Genomic DNA, 16,891 nt, shown 5'->3' on the forward strand with positions numbered 1-16,891 from the left:
TGGCCGCAACGAGCTCTTCTCGAGAAGGGAGTGGTCTACTGGTCGTGGCGGTGGCCCTTGTTGGCTGCGATCTCGCCCCTGACTGTCTTGGTGCCTCTGTGTAAAGCCCCGACCTCTAATTCAATAATTTAAAGCAAAATTAGCAGCGGGATTAACCTAATTGGTCGGGACATTACCTGCCGTAACTTCCTTTTCGGAAATTACAAGGCAAACATCAATCATAAGCCTTTAAATACTCCAAAATATATATATAATAATCCTTTAATATTATTAAAATGAAACTACATAACTTACTAAGAGTCTTTAATTAAAACTATTAAACTATTAAAACTGTAAGCATAAACTAGGTGGATGATAATAAAGTGAAACTCCTCGCCACTACTCGTTCCCATCGTTCCCAGCGGTACCTAAAACAGAAAACAAAATAACGGTGAGCCGAAGACTCAGTAACGAACTATTCTAGCGACGTAAATTCATTTCAATTCATTTTATTTAACAACACAGGGAGAATAGAATAATGTAAAACATTTTATAAAGTCCTTTATTTAATTCATTTTCAACTTTTAGGGTGCACATGCTAGTCGTGGCAAGTATGACATGGTGGAACGTCTTCCACGATGGACCGCTGTCCATAAAACATGGGGCCTTGGCCCGAAAAACATGAGAGCCTTGGCTCAATGGGCGGATGCCCCATGGGTACATGCATGACCGAGAATCGTAACCTGTGAACATATACTGCCAAACGGACTAGGAATTTCACTTTCATTTATCATGTTTCGTTTAATTTTACATTTTAGCCTTTTTACTTCAGTAGAAGTAACATAATTCCTTTAGATCATGAGATCATGATAAAACATCATTTAGATCCTGGGATCCATAAAATATCATTTCTTTCCTGGCATCATAGAGACATCATTTCATTCATGGTTTCTTATAAAGATCGTTTTATAAGAATTTCAATCAATCATATTATAGTAAATAATTCAATCAAATCACATTTCATTTCCCGCAATTCATAAAACATGTCAAAGCATTCAATTCATAAATAAATCATAACATTGTATTTTCATAAACACATTTATAAGGGAATTGCGGGTACTAGCAATAGCCGTTACCTCACTTCCGCGATTTGCTAAGGATTTTCGTTGGTTCGTTCGTCCTGAGCTCCGAGTCCAATTTCTTTAAAAATATTAAATAATTGAATTAGTACCAAATTGATAAATAATTTAACTTAATAATTTCAAAACTTTATAATTAACCAATTTTCTAATAATAATGTTAAAAATAATATATAATTTCATAGTTTTAATGAAAATATAATTAAACGCCAATTTTAGTGAAGAATAATTAATTGAAATTTCAATCGAAATATATATTTTTTCCTTAGTTAATTTACACGAAAATCTTATTTAAATTTTGTCCTTGATAAATCCATTTAGTAACTTATTTTAGTAAAATCGATATTTGATAATTAAACCTGAAAATAAAATCAATTTATTAGTAAATAATTATATCATAAAACTATTAAAACATAAATATTGCTAAATTTAAAATCTGAAAATTCAGATTGGTCTTACCAAAGGCCCAAATGGTTAGTTGGCCCAATTTAATAGGGGTTTGAGGAGAATAAAACAAGGCCAAAGAATCTGATTTTTGGTTTTGGGTTTTGGTTGAGGCAAGAGCCGCACGACAGGGGAAGGGAAAACGAAGGAAGCAGGGGAGGAGGGAGCACGGTACAGGGAAGGAGAGGAAGGAAGGTGGCTGTCTAGGTGGCGCAGTCTGATGCGACGGTGATGGTGGGCGGTGGTTCGCGACGGTGGTACAGGCGAGAGAGGAGTAGGGAGGGCGAAGGAGGCGGAAAAACAGAGGAGTTTGGGAGTGGATTTTCGATGGATTTTGGGGAGGAATAAGGGTCGTTGGTGGCTGGCTGGGCGGCGCGTAAGGGTTGCGCCAATGGGGTTATGCTGGTCGGTGGTGAGGGCGTTGCGTCGGTGGTGCTGAGTGGTGTTGATGGCACTGTGGGTGAAGAAGGAGAGGAGGGCAGGGGAGGCGTGGATGGTGCGCGTGGTGGTGGTTGATGGGCGAGGCAGCAGGGGATAGGTGGTGGTTGCAGTGGTGCTGGGTGGTTGAATCCGGGTGGTTGGTGGTGGTAGGCCGTCGGTGGTCGTTGGTGGTGGTGGTTTAAATTACAGAAAAGCAGGAAATAAAAATTGAATTGTGTTTAGTTTTGTTGGAATTCAATGAGGTTGAAACTGATTGTTACTCACGATTTTGAGTTTGATTTTTTTTTCTCATTTCCTGCCTATTTTGAGAGCTATTTCTAGTGTGAATTGGTGTTCATTGACTCAGTTGAGATTGGTTGGAATGACAAATGTGAAGAGAAACCTGCAATTCTGGTGACTAAGGGAGTTAGGCAAAGATACGTGGGTCAAATTGTGAGAATGTGTGAGACAAGTGTAAAGGGAAGTTTGACTTCCATGGGCAAGAGCTGCGTGAAGCAGAAGAAGAGGGAAGGAAGGAGACAAACTAACTTTGGCTTATTTAGGAGAATAAGGATATCTTGGAGGTTGTGAATTGTTAGAGAAATTTTCAGAATTTTATTCCCTAATTAAGCTTCAAAAGATAATTCGAAAATAATTATAATTTAAATAAGAGAACTAATTGAATAAATAAATAAATAAAACTCGAAGTATTATTTTATTTTATTTTTACGACTGAAATTAAAATTTTCGAGTTAAATACGATTATTGCTAATTAAAATTAAAGTCTGAAATTAAGATTTAAAACGATTTTCAACAAATAATAAAAATTAAATTAAATTAAATTAAATTATTAAACATAGTAAAATCGTGTTTTAAAAATTCAGGGTATTACATCCTCACCCCCTTAGAAAAAGTTTCGTCCTCGAAACTGGAGCCCAGTAGAACTAGCCATTCATAGAAATCATACGATTCATACTTGTTCGTTCTATTCGCTATACAAACATGGTGGAATAACATTATAACATAATCATTCAAATAACATATTAAAATTCATACATCTTATCATTTCTAAACGAATAACTGGGGATATTTCGATCTCATTTGCGCTTCGACTTCCCATGTAGCTTCAGATGTCAAGTGATTGGCCCACAAGACTTTAACCATTGGAATTACTTTGCTTCTAAGTCGTTTCTCTCTTCGTTCTAGAATTTCAATTGGTTTCTCCTCGTAAGTCAAATCGTTTCGCAACATCAAGGGTTCATGCGTAATCACATGGCTAGGATCAGGAACATATTTTCTTAACATCGACACGTGGAACACATTATGCACTTTTTCCAAGTCGGTTGGTAAAGCTAGTCGATATGCTACTGCACCTACTCTTTCTAGTATCTCATATGGCCCGATGTATCTTGGGCTCAACTTTCCCGTTTGACCAAATCTCATTATTCCTTTTGTTGGCGAAATTTTTAAGAACACGTGATCTCCAACCTCAAACTCTAGTGGTCTTCTTCGTTGGTCCGCATAACTCTTTTGCCTACTTTGCGCTGCCATCATTCTTGATTGGATTAAACGAATCTTGTCAGTAGTTTCTTGAATCAATTCTGGTCCTATAACACGTGCTTCATCGATATCACTCCAACATAATGGTGTTCGACATTTCCTTCCATAAAGTGCTTCGTAAGGTGCCATACCAATAGTGGCCTGATAACTGTTGTTGTACGAAAATTCAACCATAGGTAGAAACTTTTCCCACGTTCCTTGAAAATCCAAAATACATGCTCTCAACATATCCTCGACAATTTGATTGGTACGTTCTGTTTGTCCATCAGTCGTTGGATGAAATGCGGTACTGAAGTTAAGTTTCGTCCCAAGAGCTTTCTGCAATTCTTTCCAATAGGTTGATTGATACCTCGTATCACGATCAGAAACGATCGAACTAGGCACTCCATGCAACCGCACAATGGTGTTCACATATAGTTCAGCAAGTTGATCCAAACTCGAATTGTTCTTCATGGCTAAGAAATGCGCTGACTTTGTTAATCGATCAACAATGACCCAAATAGCATTCATTCCCTTGGTTGATCTTGGTAATCCTATGATAAAATCCATTGAAACTGAATCCCATTTCCATTCTGGCACATCCAGAGGTTGCAACAAACCTGCTGGTCTTTGATGCTCGATCTTGATTCTCTGACATGTCAAACATTTAGCCACATATTCTGCCACTTCTTGCTTCATGTTGCTCCACCAATAAACTTGCCTTAAATCCTTATACATCTTATTTCCTCCAGGGTGAATCGAGTATGGTGAACTATGAGCTTCTTCTAAAATTCTCTTTTTCAACTTCTCATCATTAGGCACACATAATCTTCCCTGAAACCTTAACGTGCCATCTTCTTGAATGACAAAACCAGGTGACTTCCCGTTTTCCACTTCACTCCTTATTCTTTCTAATTGTGAGTCCTTACATTGCGCTTCCTTAATTTCATCAATCAAAGTTGGCTTCATTACCAACACATTCAAACAAGGGTTTCTTTTCATGGTAAACTCAATTTCCATCTCTTGTAGATCATATTGGTTGGCTCGGGAAAAAGTTAGGATAGAATTTAGGTGAGACTTCCGACTTAATGCATCTGCAACAACGTTAGCCTTTCCGGGATGATATTGAATATCAAGATCGTAATCTTTAAGAAGTTCTAACCACCTACGTTGTCTCATGTTGAGTTCTTTTTGGGTGAAAATGTACTTAAGGCTTTTATGGTCAGTGAAAATTTGACACGAAGCTCCATACAAATAATGTCTCCAAATTTTGAGGGCGAAAACAACAGCTGCAAGTTCGAGGTCATGGGTAGGGTAGTTTTGTTCATGGACTTTGAGTTGGCGTGAAGCATAAGCTATAACTTTTCCGTTTTGCATCAAGACACATCCTAACCCATTCTTGGAAGCATCACTATAGATTACAAATCCGTCAGTTCCAGATGGAAGGGTAAGAATAGGGGCGGTGGTGAGACGTTTCTTAAGTTCTTGAAATGCACAATCACAATCATTATTCCACACAAATTTAGTATTCTTTCTAACTAATCGGGTTATGGGTAACGCAACCTTAGAGAAATCTTGAACAAATCTTCGATAGTATCCAGCTAAACCCATAAAACTCCGTACTTCTGGTACATTAGTTGGTCTAGACCATTCCACAATTGCTTTTATTTTCTCAGGATCAACAGATACACCTTTCTCAGAGATAATATGTCCTAAAAATGATATTTCCTTAAGCCAGAATTCACATTTCGACAACTTAGCATATAACTGGTTTTCAATCAACATATCTAACACTTTTCTCAGGTGCTCCTCGTGTTCCTCATTACTCTTAGAATATACCAAAATATCATCAATGAAAACGACTACAAACTTATCAAGGTATAGTTTAAAAATACGGTTCATCAAATCCATAAATACAGCGGGCGCATTGGTTAACCCAAAAGGCATCACAACAAACTCATAGTGACCATATCTAGTTCTAAAGGCTGTCTTTGGAATATCCTCAGGTTTAATTCGAAGTTGATGGTAACCTGACCTCAAATCAATCTTAGAAAACACCTTTGCACCTCGAAGTTGGTCAAACAAATCATCAATACGGGGTAAAGGATACTTATTCTTAATGGTAATCTTGTTTAACTCTCGATAATCTATGCATAACCTCATAGTTCCGTCCTTTTTCTTCACAAATAAGACAGGGGCTCCCCAAGGTGAAACACTAGGTCGAACATATCCTTTTTCAAGTAACTCATCTAATTGTTTCTTTAATTCTTGTAACTCAGCTGGTGCCATTCTATATGGTGCCTTAGAAATAGGGGTGGATCCCGGAATTAATTCAATGCTGAAATCTAATTCTCTTGGTGGGGGCATACTAGGTATTTCTTCTGGAAAAACATGTGGGTATTCACAAACAACAGGTATGTCAGTAATGGAAGGTACAGGGGTATTTAGGTCAACAACACTACATAGGTAACCAGATAACCCACTCTCAATCATTTTACGTGCTCTCAAAGCATGGACAATTTGAATCGTTGGTTTTCTTACTAACTTATGGAATGAAACTCTATCTCCACTTGGTGTTCTAAGGGTCACACTCTGCCTCGAACAATTAAGGTTAGCTTCATACTTAGTCAACCAATTCATTCCCAAGATTACATCAAATTCAGATAGGTCAAAGGCTACTAAGTCTGCTAGAAACTCTACTTTTTCTATTACAATGGGACAATCTCTATACATGGTTCTACATTTCACTATTTCTCCACTAGGAAGGGAAACACTCATAGCATGAAAGTCACAACATGGTTTCAAACTTAAACATTTAGCAAACAATGGTGAAATAAAGGAATGTGAAGCTCCAGAATCAAAAAGAACATGGGCAGGTAACGAATGGATAGAAAAGGTACCGGTGATAACATTATCATCCTCATCTGCTTCATCTTGTCTCATCACAAAAACTCTTCCAGTTGGCGGTGGTCGAGGTGGGTTGCGGTTTGAACCTCCTACATTGTTGTTCCGACCACGATCGTTGTTAGTTGAAACTGGTCCTCTCATGGTTGGCGTCACTTGATTTGGGCAATCTCTGACGTAATGATCATGGCTTCCACATCGATAGCAAGCATTCGTGCCAACACGACATTCACTCTCCACATGACTCCTTTTTCCACATTTGGCACATCCTTGCGACCGATTGTTCCTTCCTTGAAATCCTTGTCCCCTATTATTTCCTTGATTACCATCATTCCTCCTTTGATTTCCCTGGTAACTTTGGTTGGGCTTCTTTGCTCCTCCTTGGCTTTGGTTATCATTTCTCCTTTTATACCCAACATTCTTCGCTTCTCGAAGTAGTACCACTCGCTCCACATTAGCTGCAATATCAACCATATCCTGGTATGAAGTAAACCTCTGAGTGGACAACCTATCCTGGTACTTAAGGTGCAGACCTCGTTCAAAACGGTTCATCCTGGACTGCTCTGTCGACACCAAGTCTGGTGCAAACCTTGACAACTCCATAAACTTATTTGCGTATTCCAACACGCTCATTGTTCCTTGTTGCAAGTGTAGAAATTCATCTTCTTTTTGTTTCCTCAAGGATGGTGGATAAAACTTGTCTCTCATTAACTTCTGTAGTTCGTTCCAACCAAATCCAGGCCCATTCTTTCGTTCCTTGTTAACTTTCCACCATAATCCTGCTTGGCCTGACAGGTAGAACATTGCGAAATCAACTCTCCATTTCTCAGGGCACTGCAGGGTTTCAAACAACTGATCAATGCGACTTATCCAATCCTCGAACTCAACTGGATCAGGCTTGCCATCATAGGATGGTGGGTTGAGTGACGAAAAGTTCTTGAACATCGTTGCGCTCTCGTTTCCACTAACATCTTTCTTTTTCCGAGAATCATGGACTAATTCTGCCAACATTGAACTCACATTTTCCAATCGTTCCATCCTTTCCTCGTGGCCATTAACATGGACATACCCTTCATGAGTGATGTCGTTATCATCGTGAACATGATGCTCGTTGCGAGCTCCGTTGGTAACATCGTTGATAGCATCGATGGTCGACATTCTGCATAACATATCTTATCAGGTTGAAGCGAAATAATAATATAAAATAAACCCTTTGATCCCGTTCCTACACTCACACTCATATTCATTTTAACTTAGCAAGATTTTAGAACATTCTTTTTAACTCATTCCTTAAAATTCTTTACTTAAAGCCTAATGAATTCTATTCGTGCGAAAACCCGTAAGGTTTAGCACTTATGGTCCAGAACCTTTGCTCTTGATACCAAACTGTAAAGCCCCGACCTCTAATTCAATAATTTAAAGCAAAATTAGCAGCGGGATTAACCTAATTGGTCGGGACATTACCTGCCGTAACTTCCTTTTCGGAAATTACAAGGCAAACATCAATCATAAGCCTTTAAATACTCCAAAATATATATATAATAATCCTTTAATATTATTAAAATGAAACTACATAACTTACTAAGAGTCTTTAATTAAAACTATTAAACTATTAAAACTGTAAGCATAAACTAGGTGGATGATAATAAAGTGAAACTCCTCGCCACTACTCGTTCCCATCGTTCCCAGCGGTACCTAAAACAGAAAACAAAATAACGGTGAGCCGAAGACTCAGTAACGAACTATTCTAGCGACGTAAATTCATTTCAATTCATTTTATTTAACAACACAGGGAGAATAGAATAATGTAAAACATTTTATAAAGTCCTTTATTTAATTCATTTTCAACTTTTAGGGTGCACATGCTAGTCGTGGCAAGTATGACATGGTGGAACGTCTTCCACGATGGACCGCTGTCCATAAAACATGGGGCCTTGGCCCGAAAAACATGAGAGCCTTGGCTCAATGGGCGGATGCCCCATGGGTACATGCATGACCGAGAATCGTAACCTGTGAACATATACTGCCAAACGGACTAGGAATTTCACTTTCATTTATCATGTTTCGTTTAATTTTACATTTTAGCCTTTTTACTTCAGTAGAAGTAACATAATTCCTTTAGATCATGAGATCATGATAAAACATCATTTAGATCCTGGGATCCATAAAATATCATTTCTTTCCTGGCATCATAGAGACATCATTTCATTCATGGTTTCTTATAAAGATCGTTTTATAAGAATTTCAATCAATCATATTATAGTAAATAATTCAATCAAATCACATTTCATTTCCCGCAATTCATAAAACATGTCAAAGCATTCAATTCATAAATAAATCATAACATTGTATTTTCATAAACGCATTTATAAGGGAATTGCGGGTACTAGCAATAGCCGTTACCTCACTTCCGCGATTTGCTAAGGATTTTCGTTGGTTCGTTCGTCCTGAGCTCCAAGTCCAATTTCTTTAAAAATATTAAATAATTGAATTAGTACCAAATTGATAAATAATTTAACTTAATAATTTCAAAACTTTATAATTAACCAATTTTCTAATAATAATGTTAAAAATAATATATAATTTCATAGTTTTAATGAAAATATAATTAAACGCCAATTTTAGTGAAGAATAATTAATTGAAATTTCAATCGAAATATATATATTTTCCTTAGTTAATTTACACGAAAATCTTATTTAAATTTTGTCCTTGATAAATCCATTTAGTAACTTATTTTAGTAAAATCGATATTTGATAATTAAACCTGAAAATAAAATCAATTTATTAGTAAATAATTATATCATAAAACTATTAAAACATAAATATTGCTAAATTTAAAATCTGAAAATTCAGATTGGTCTTACCAAAGGCCCAAATGGTTAGTTGGCCCAATTTAATAGGGGTTTGAGGAGAATAAAACAAGGCCAAAGAATCTGATTTTTGGTTTTGGGTTTTGGTTGAGGCAAGAGCCGCACGACAGGGGAAGGGAAAACGAAGGAAGCAGGGGAGGAGGGAGCACGGTACAGGGAAGGAGAGGAAGGAAGGTGGCTGTCTAGGTGGCGCAGTCTGATGCGACGGTGATGGTGGGCGGTGGTTCGCGACGGTGGTACAGGCGAGAGAGGAGTAGGGAGGGCGAAGGAGGCGGAAAAACAGAGGAGTTTGGGAGTGGATTTTCGATGGATTTTGGGGAGGAATAAGGGTCGTTGGTGGCTGGCTGGGCGGCGCGTAAGGGTTGCGCCAATGGGGTTATGCTGGTCGGTGGTGAGGGCGTTGCGTCGGTGGTGCTGAGTGGTGTTGATGGCACGGTGGGTGAAGAAGGAGAGGAGGGCAGGGGAGGCGTGGATGGTGCACGTGGTGGTGGTTGATGGGCGAGGCAACAGGGGATAGGTGGTGGTTGCAGTGGTGCTGGGTGGTTGAATCCGGGTGGTTGGTGGTGGTAGGCCGTCGGTGGTCGTTGGTGGTGGTGGTTTAAATTACAGAAAAGCAGGAAATAAAAATTGAATTGTGTTTAGTTTTGTTGGAATTCAATGAGGTTGAAACTGATTGTTACTCACGATTTTGAGTTTGATTTTTTTCTCATTTCCTGCCTATTTTGAGAGCTATTTCTAGTGTGAATTGGTGTTCATTGACTCAGTTGAGATTGGTTGGAATGACAAATGTGAAGAGAAACCTGCAATTCTGGTGACTAAGGGAGTTAGGCAAAGATACGTGGGTCAAATTGTGAGAATGTGTGAGACAAGTGTAAAGGGAAGTTTGACTTCCATGGGCAAGAGCTGCGTGAAGCAGAAGAAGAGGGAAGGAAGGAGACAAACTAACTTTGGCTTATTTAGGAGAATAAGGATATCTTGGAGGTTGTGAATTGTTAGAGAAATTTTCAGAATTTTATTCCCTAATTAAGCTTCAAAAGATAATTCGAAAATAATTATAATTTAAATAAGAGAACTAATTGAATAAATAAATAAATAAAACTCGAAGTATTATTTTATTTTATTTTTACGACTGAAATTAAAATTTTCGAGTTAAATACGATTATTGCTAATTAAAATTAAAGTCTGAAATTAAGATTTAAAACGATTTTCAACAAATAATAAAAATTAAATTAAATTAAATTAAATTATTAAACATAGTAAAATCGTGTTTTAAAAATTCAGGGTATTACATCCTCACCCCCTTAGAAAAAGTTTCGTCCTCGAAACTGGAGCCCAGTAGAACTAGCCATTCATAGAAATCATACGATTCATACTTGTTCGTTCTATTCGCTATACAAACATGGCGGAATAACATTATAACATAATCATTCAAATAACATATTAAAATTCATACATCTTATCGTTTCTAAACGAATAACTGGGGATATTTCGATCTCATTTGCGCTTCGACTTCCCATGTAGCTTCAGATGTCAAGTGATTGGCCCACAAGACTTTAACCATTGGAATTACTTTGCTTCTAAGTCGTTTCTCTCTTCGTTCTAGAATTTCAATTGGTTTCTCCTCGTAAGTCAAATCGTTTCGCAACATCAAGGGTTCATGCGTAATCACATGGCTAGGATCAGGAACATATTTTCTTAACATCGACACGTGGAACACATTATGCACTTTTTCCAAGTCGGTTGGTAAAGCTAGTCGATATGCTACTGCACCTACTCTTTCTAGTATCTCATATGGCCCGATGTATCTTGGGCTCAACTTTCCCGTTTGACCAAATCTCATTATTCCTTTTGTTGGCGAAATTTTTAAGAACACGTGATCTCCAACCTCAAACTCTAGTGGTCTTCTTCGTTGGTCCGCATAACTCTTTTGCCTACTTTGCGCTGCCATCATTCTTGATTGGATTAAACGAATCTTGTCAGTAGTTTCTTGAATCAATTCTGGTCCTATAACACGTGCTTCATCGATATCACTCCAACATAATGGTGTTCGACATTTCCTTCCATAAAGTGCTTCGTAAGGTGCCATACCAATAGTGGCCTGATAACTGTTGTTGTACGAAAATTCAACCATAGGTAGAAACTTTTCCCACGTTCCTTGAAAATCCAAAATACATGCTCTCAACATATCCTCGACAATTTGATTGGTACGTTCTGTTTGTCCATCAGTCGTTGGATGAAATGCGGTACTGAAGTTAAGTTTCGTCCCAAGAGCTTTCTGCAATTCTTTCCAATAGGTTGATCTAATATGGTATGTGTTCCGGTATTGAAGCGGATGGAACAATGGCTTCGAATGAAGGCCCTTTGTGTGTGTTGAAGATCTTGCTAGCTTGAGTGTGTTCTGTCCGAATTTACCTGCACAAGAGACAAGTTACTAGCCTCGGGGGTGTTTCCGAGGAAAGCCCCTCCGATGCCTAAGTAAGAACGATGCTCGGATTCTAGAGAGAAGTTCTCTAGAAGAGTAGTCTTAAGGCGATAAAATGGACGTACCTTGGTATGTGAGCCCTGGCGGCTTATTTATAGTGTTTGCATGATAAATGCCCTTAGGTCATTTATTGCGAGTGGGCCTTGGGCCTTGGGCCTTGGTTGGCGGCTGAATAGCCTATTTGGAATGTAGTGGGTTCGATGGTGTTGTTGTGAGCCCTTGGACTTTGGACTTAATGGCCCAATTGGTATCCAATTGGGAGACCAAACAGTATGTAACTAAAGTCTAGAACCAGTGAACCACAAGGTGAACAATGAATAAAAGCAAACAACAACTTATTCCACCAAAATTCGAGTACCTCATTCAATCAACTATCTTTTTATTTGAGCAACTTATCTATCTTAATATTTTAAATCAGGAAGATTTGCATGACCATTTGTCACCACCTTAAAATATTTTTTATTTTTATATATTTTAACTTATTTTGTGCAACTCTCGCTAAATATTTAACAGTAAGACTTTTAACATTTTAAAAATTCCTTTAATCAATGCTTAATTATTTAGTTTATTGCTACTTATTTTTATATCAACATCATTTTTAATTTGACTATTTTTATTTTTTTTATTTTTGCGTTGCACGGAGAAAAAAAAATATATGTAGTTAGTTTTAGTGCTATTAATCTATTATATAGTATCCCTCAAAAAAAAAAAAAAAATCTATTATATAGTATAATTTCTTATACTTCGTATACCCGTTTTCAACTCCTTAACGATGCGTTTAGTTGGAACTTGGGCTAGGAAAAGGAAAAGGGTGTTGATACCCTGTAATCCCGTCCTAAGCCACCTTCAACCTTTGGACTTAAGGCCCAACAAGAACAACAAACCTAAAACTCTAAACCTAGGGTATATATTGAAGCATGTATATATTGAAGCAAAACCCTAATTTCACTTCACTTTCTCCCTCTTTGTTGCAGTTCCTCTTCTCTCTCCAACCATGGTACTATCTCTTCCCTGATTATGTAATTTGATGTTTAATTGCTGATTTTGTTCGTTTGATTTACGTTTATGGGTTTTACTTGATTTGTAGGCTCCGAAGAAAGATAGTAAGGCTCCACCGCCTTCATCAAAACCAGCTAAATCTGGTGGAAAGCAGAAGAAGAAGGTTAATTTCTTACAAATCTCACATTATTTATCTTAAATCTTTGTTCGATTGGGGATTAACAGAAATAAATTTCTGTTTTTTGGTTGAAAATTGCAGAAGTGGAGCAAGGGAAAGCAAAAGGAAAAGGTGAACAACTTGGTGTTGTTCGATAACGCTACCTTCGACAAGCTTGTCTCTGAAGCTGCCAAACAAAAGGTCATCACTGCTGCTACTCTCTCCGAGCGTTTCAGGGTATGATTTATTTCCTCTTTCTCTCTCTTTTTTTTAATAGGTTTGAGTGTTGTACACTTTAAACTGCAGAATTTTGTTAGGTTAATCAATTGGTTATTTCGATTCGACTGTGTAATTGTTTTATGTGGAGATTTGGGTTTGGTTTAGGGTTTTAAGAGCATTGATTTGTTGTTTTATGATCTGTTATATCAATAGCAGGTTGTGGGTTGTATATGTAGACTTTTGGTGTGATTTTTATCCATTTATTGAGCTCTGGTCGGGTTTTGGTTTTGATTTCATTGGGTAATTAGGCTATCTGATATTATGACGAATTAATGTGTAGCTTCATCTGGGATTATGGGTAGGTAAGGTCTACCCGGGTAGAAATATGGCATACTCTTTTGGGTTCACCTAACAATTGTTCCTTTTACGCATGTTATCGAATTAGAGTGCACATAATGTGTTAGTAGTTTCTTAACAAAAAAAACTCTCAATTCAATGGAACAATGATCCTCACGTTCTTGATCAATCCAGAAACCATGTTTGTATTTGTAGGTTATTGGATAATTGTAGTACAAACGTGGGACATGATTTTTGATACATGTAGAGTGGTTTTTCTAGATGCAATTTTTGAACTTAATGTTGACTTAATGGTTGTGATTAAGTTTATAGACGGCCCCCTAAGGTTGCGTTTTATTCACCTGATTTCACTTATTTTCCCTAAACTCACTTTATCAGAATTTATCAAAAGTTATATTAGTTGTAAATTGTACTTGGTAAACCCTTTTTTTTTTCTTAACTGAATAAGGTAAATAGAACAGAGCCTTAATAAGGGATAAAGAATGAGCTTATCAATGAATACTGTATCATGTGACGACTAACTATCATTGTTTGTTGTGGTTGTATCACTGAAACCCCAGTGTTCAAGGTAGTGTACCTGTTGCTTCTTTGTCAGATATTTAGGTCTCTAGGATACCTTTAAATTAATGGAATTGAAATTTGAGTGGTGTAGCTGACAAATGTTAGGATGTTTTACGGATTAAATGTTGTTGTTGTTGTTGTTGTTGTTAAGGATAGTTCGAACACATTGTACCTTTTCCTTCTGTGTCACCTTCTACTTGCATACTTTTTGGATTAAGGGTTTATTTCAATCGTGCTATGTACTGAAATAAATGTTCAATGCTGTGTCCTTCAATGGTCTTATTGTTAGAATTAGCCATTTCATATCCACTAAAATAAATATGTAGTTAGCTCGTTTGTCATTGTTGAAGAGTAGTGGTTTAGTTTTTCCTGCCGATATTGGGATAATTGTGTTGCTCATTTCAATCTTAACTATTTCTATGTAAAATAAAACTAGGTTATCATTTCTTTATCTGAATAATTAATAATGTTTTGTTTTGTATCATTCAGATCAACGGTTCTTTGGCAAGGAGGGCCATCAGTGAGCTCCTCTCCAGAGGAACTATCAAGATGGTGGCACACCACTCCAGCCTCCAGATCTACACAAGGGCAACGAACGAGAAAGTTCAAGCTGCTGCTTGATGCTTTTTAAAGATATCTCATAGTTGCTGGCTAGTTTTTGTGATGATTTTGTAGGATAATTTTCTTTTAAGACACTGTTTTGTTTTGACAGTTGAACCATGTATGCCAAGTGCTTGAGAATGCAATTTTTCGACTACAAAATGTTCTTGATTTATTTTTGATGTTATGTTTCTTGTTGCATCTTTTATGGATTGTCCTGATCTCTTCAAAATTTATGTGTTTAGACTTCGCGTTTATTTACTTCCTTGAAGTTGTCTCAACGTCGTTCAATTAAAGTCTATTCTACTTGCAATGATTGTGAAACTCGTTCTATGTGAGTTAGGTTTCTGGAATTGTTTTCAGGTGACCTAGTATGTTGTTTGGATGTTTGTTAACTTTAGTCTATACTCTATAGTTACTGATAAATTATCTTGTCTTTGTGGTGCTGCCCCAGAATCATCTGAACACTGAATGTTTTTTAATGTACTTATTTTTCTAGAATATGGAATAAGGTGTTTACAAAACTCGGTTGGTGTAGGCTAGCATGTACAAACATGTATCAAATTTGATTGCGGAAGAATGAAAAAACTTTTCAGCAGAATTGTAAGTGTACTGATATTGTTGTCTATTACCTTCAAGGTGGCATGCCAAAGCAATGATCAGATGAAACATCTCCATGTAAATAGTTAGTTTTACACTTGCTTTGTTTTTGTCGTTGTTTCCGTAGTGTGAGCGGCTGCTCTTTGATTGTAATGAAGTGCTAGACTGCTAGTATAGCTACTTGTTACGTGTTGACATTTTCCCGGTCGATTTTAATGCCTAACGTGTCCCATATGACACAACTTCCATGAGCCTGTATGTCTTACTGATGCATATATCTTGGTGCATGTTAGTATAATTATGTGTTGTTTCCTCTACTATTGTTGTGTTCGATGCTTGTTGCGCATATGGGGTAGGATGGGCTGGATTATGTCATGGACGGGCCTTTTGACTGCCGGCGCGGCGCCTGATTCCTGAGGCTTGATCCATTTCAGCCTACCCCATATGCGCAACAAGCATCGAACACAACAATAGTAGAGGAAACAACCCGTAATGATACTAACCTGCACCAAGATACATGCATCAGTAAGGCACACACGCTCATGGGAGTTGCCTCATATGGAACATGTTGGGCCTTAGCATCAGGAAAATGGAACACGTGACAAGCTCCCCCACCTAAGCCACGAACGCCCTTGTGTGGCGCTCCGAGGCTCGCCGCTCGTCGATTCCCAACGCACATGTCATAAATGTTGCTCTCGCACAACACAAGTGACATGCATCCACCCCGCTCGCCTAACGATCAACAAGGATACTAACACAACGAACCCCACTCCTTAGCAGCAAAACGCGTCTCCTCTTTAGACACCTCGCTTGTTGTACGTATTTTCCCCTGATCGATCAACATGTCTCCTTCATAACAGGTTCCGCCATGTAGTAGTCACGACACACCCCTCGGCCCGTCGGGGGCGCTACTGCTTGAGCTCAATCGCCTACTCACATGGTTAGCGCACCAACCACGCTGGTTTGTTTCCCACCAAGCATCCCACTGACAGCCCTTTATACTCGCGCCATATCGAGTCGTGACGGGGGACGCAACCATCACAATCCCCATTGGTGGTTCTTGATGGTGTAGGAACCTTCCCCACTTGACGATGTGAGGCGACTCTGATACCACATGTCACGGAAGGGTCTTTTGACCGCCCGCGCGAGGCCTTACCCCGAGGCTTGATTCAGGCAAGTCTACCCCATACGCGCAACAAGCATCGAACACAACAATAGTAGAGGAAACAACACGTAATGATACTAACCTGCACCAAGATAATGCATTAGTAAAGCATACAGGCTCAAGGGAGTTACCTCATTTGGGACAAGCTAGGCCTTAGCATCGGGAAAATATCAACACGTGACATACTGGTTTGTTGAGGCCAAGCCTTTGTGCTTGGTTTATGTGGTTTTGGTGACAAAAATCATTTATTTGCCAAAAAAAGCTGTGTGGCAAAATATTATGATTGCTACAAAGTACATCTTCATTTGTTGCATGTTGTAATACCTCGTATTTTTATAATATTTATGAATATATTTTATTATATTTATAAAGCATTTTACGATTTATTAGCATTTAAATAATATTTAAATGTATTTAATGTATTTTAATTAATTAGAATATTTATTATTTTAATT

General features: G+C 37.9%; 1 protein-coding gene across 1 annotated transcript; it reads left to right on the top strand.

Moving 5' to 3' along the window:
* The first annotated feature begins 12,690 nt into the window (after positions 1-12,690).
* LOC110803084 (40S ribosomal protein S25) lies at positions 12,691-14,872 on the top strand. Its single transcript, XM_022008549.2, has 4 exons — positions 12,691-12,775; positions 12,866-12,940; positions 13,037-13,171; positions 14,561-14,872. The coding sequence occupies exons 1-4, from the start codon at positions 12,773-12,775 to the stop codon at positions 14,690-14,692; spliced, it is 345 nt and encodes a 114-aa protein (XP_021864241.1). The 5' UTR covers positions 12,691-12,772; the 3' UTR covers positions 14,693-14,872.
* Positions 14,873-16,891: the final 2,019 nt, after the last annotated feature.

The sequence above is a fragment of the Spinacia oleracea genome, chromosome 4, assembly GCF_020520425.1.
Source record: "Spinacia oleracea cultivar Varoflay chromosome 4, BTI_SOV_V1, whole genome shotgun sequence".
Lineage (NCBI taxonomy): Eukaryota > Viridiplantae > Streptophyta > Magnoliopsida > Caryophyllales > Amaranthaceae > Spinacia > Spinacia oleracea.

What these genes read in the sequence shown, in the direction of transcription:
- LOC110803084 (XM_022008549.2), top strand. An exon ending in GTGGAAAGCAGAAGAAGAAG is followed by an intron (nt 12,941 to 13,036) that starts GTTAATTTCTTA and finishes TGAAAATTGCAG; the next exon opens with AAGTGGAGCAAGGGAAAGCA. An exon ending in CTCTCTCCGAGCGTTTCAGG is followed by an intron (nt 13,172 to 14,560) that starts GTATGATTTATT and finishes TGTATCATTCAG; the next exon opens with ATCAACGGTTCTTTGGCAAG.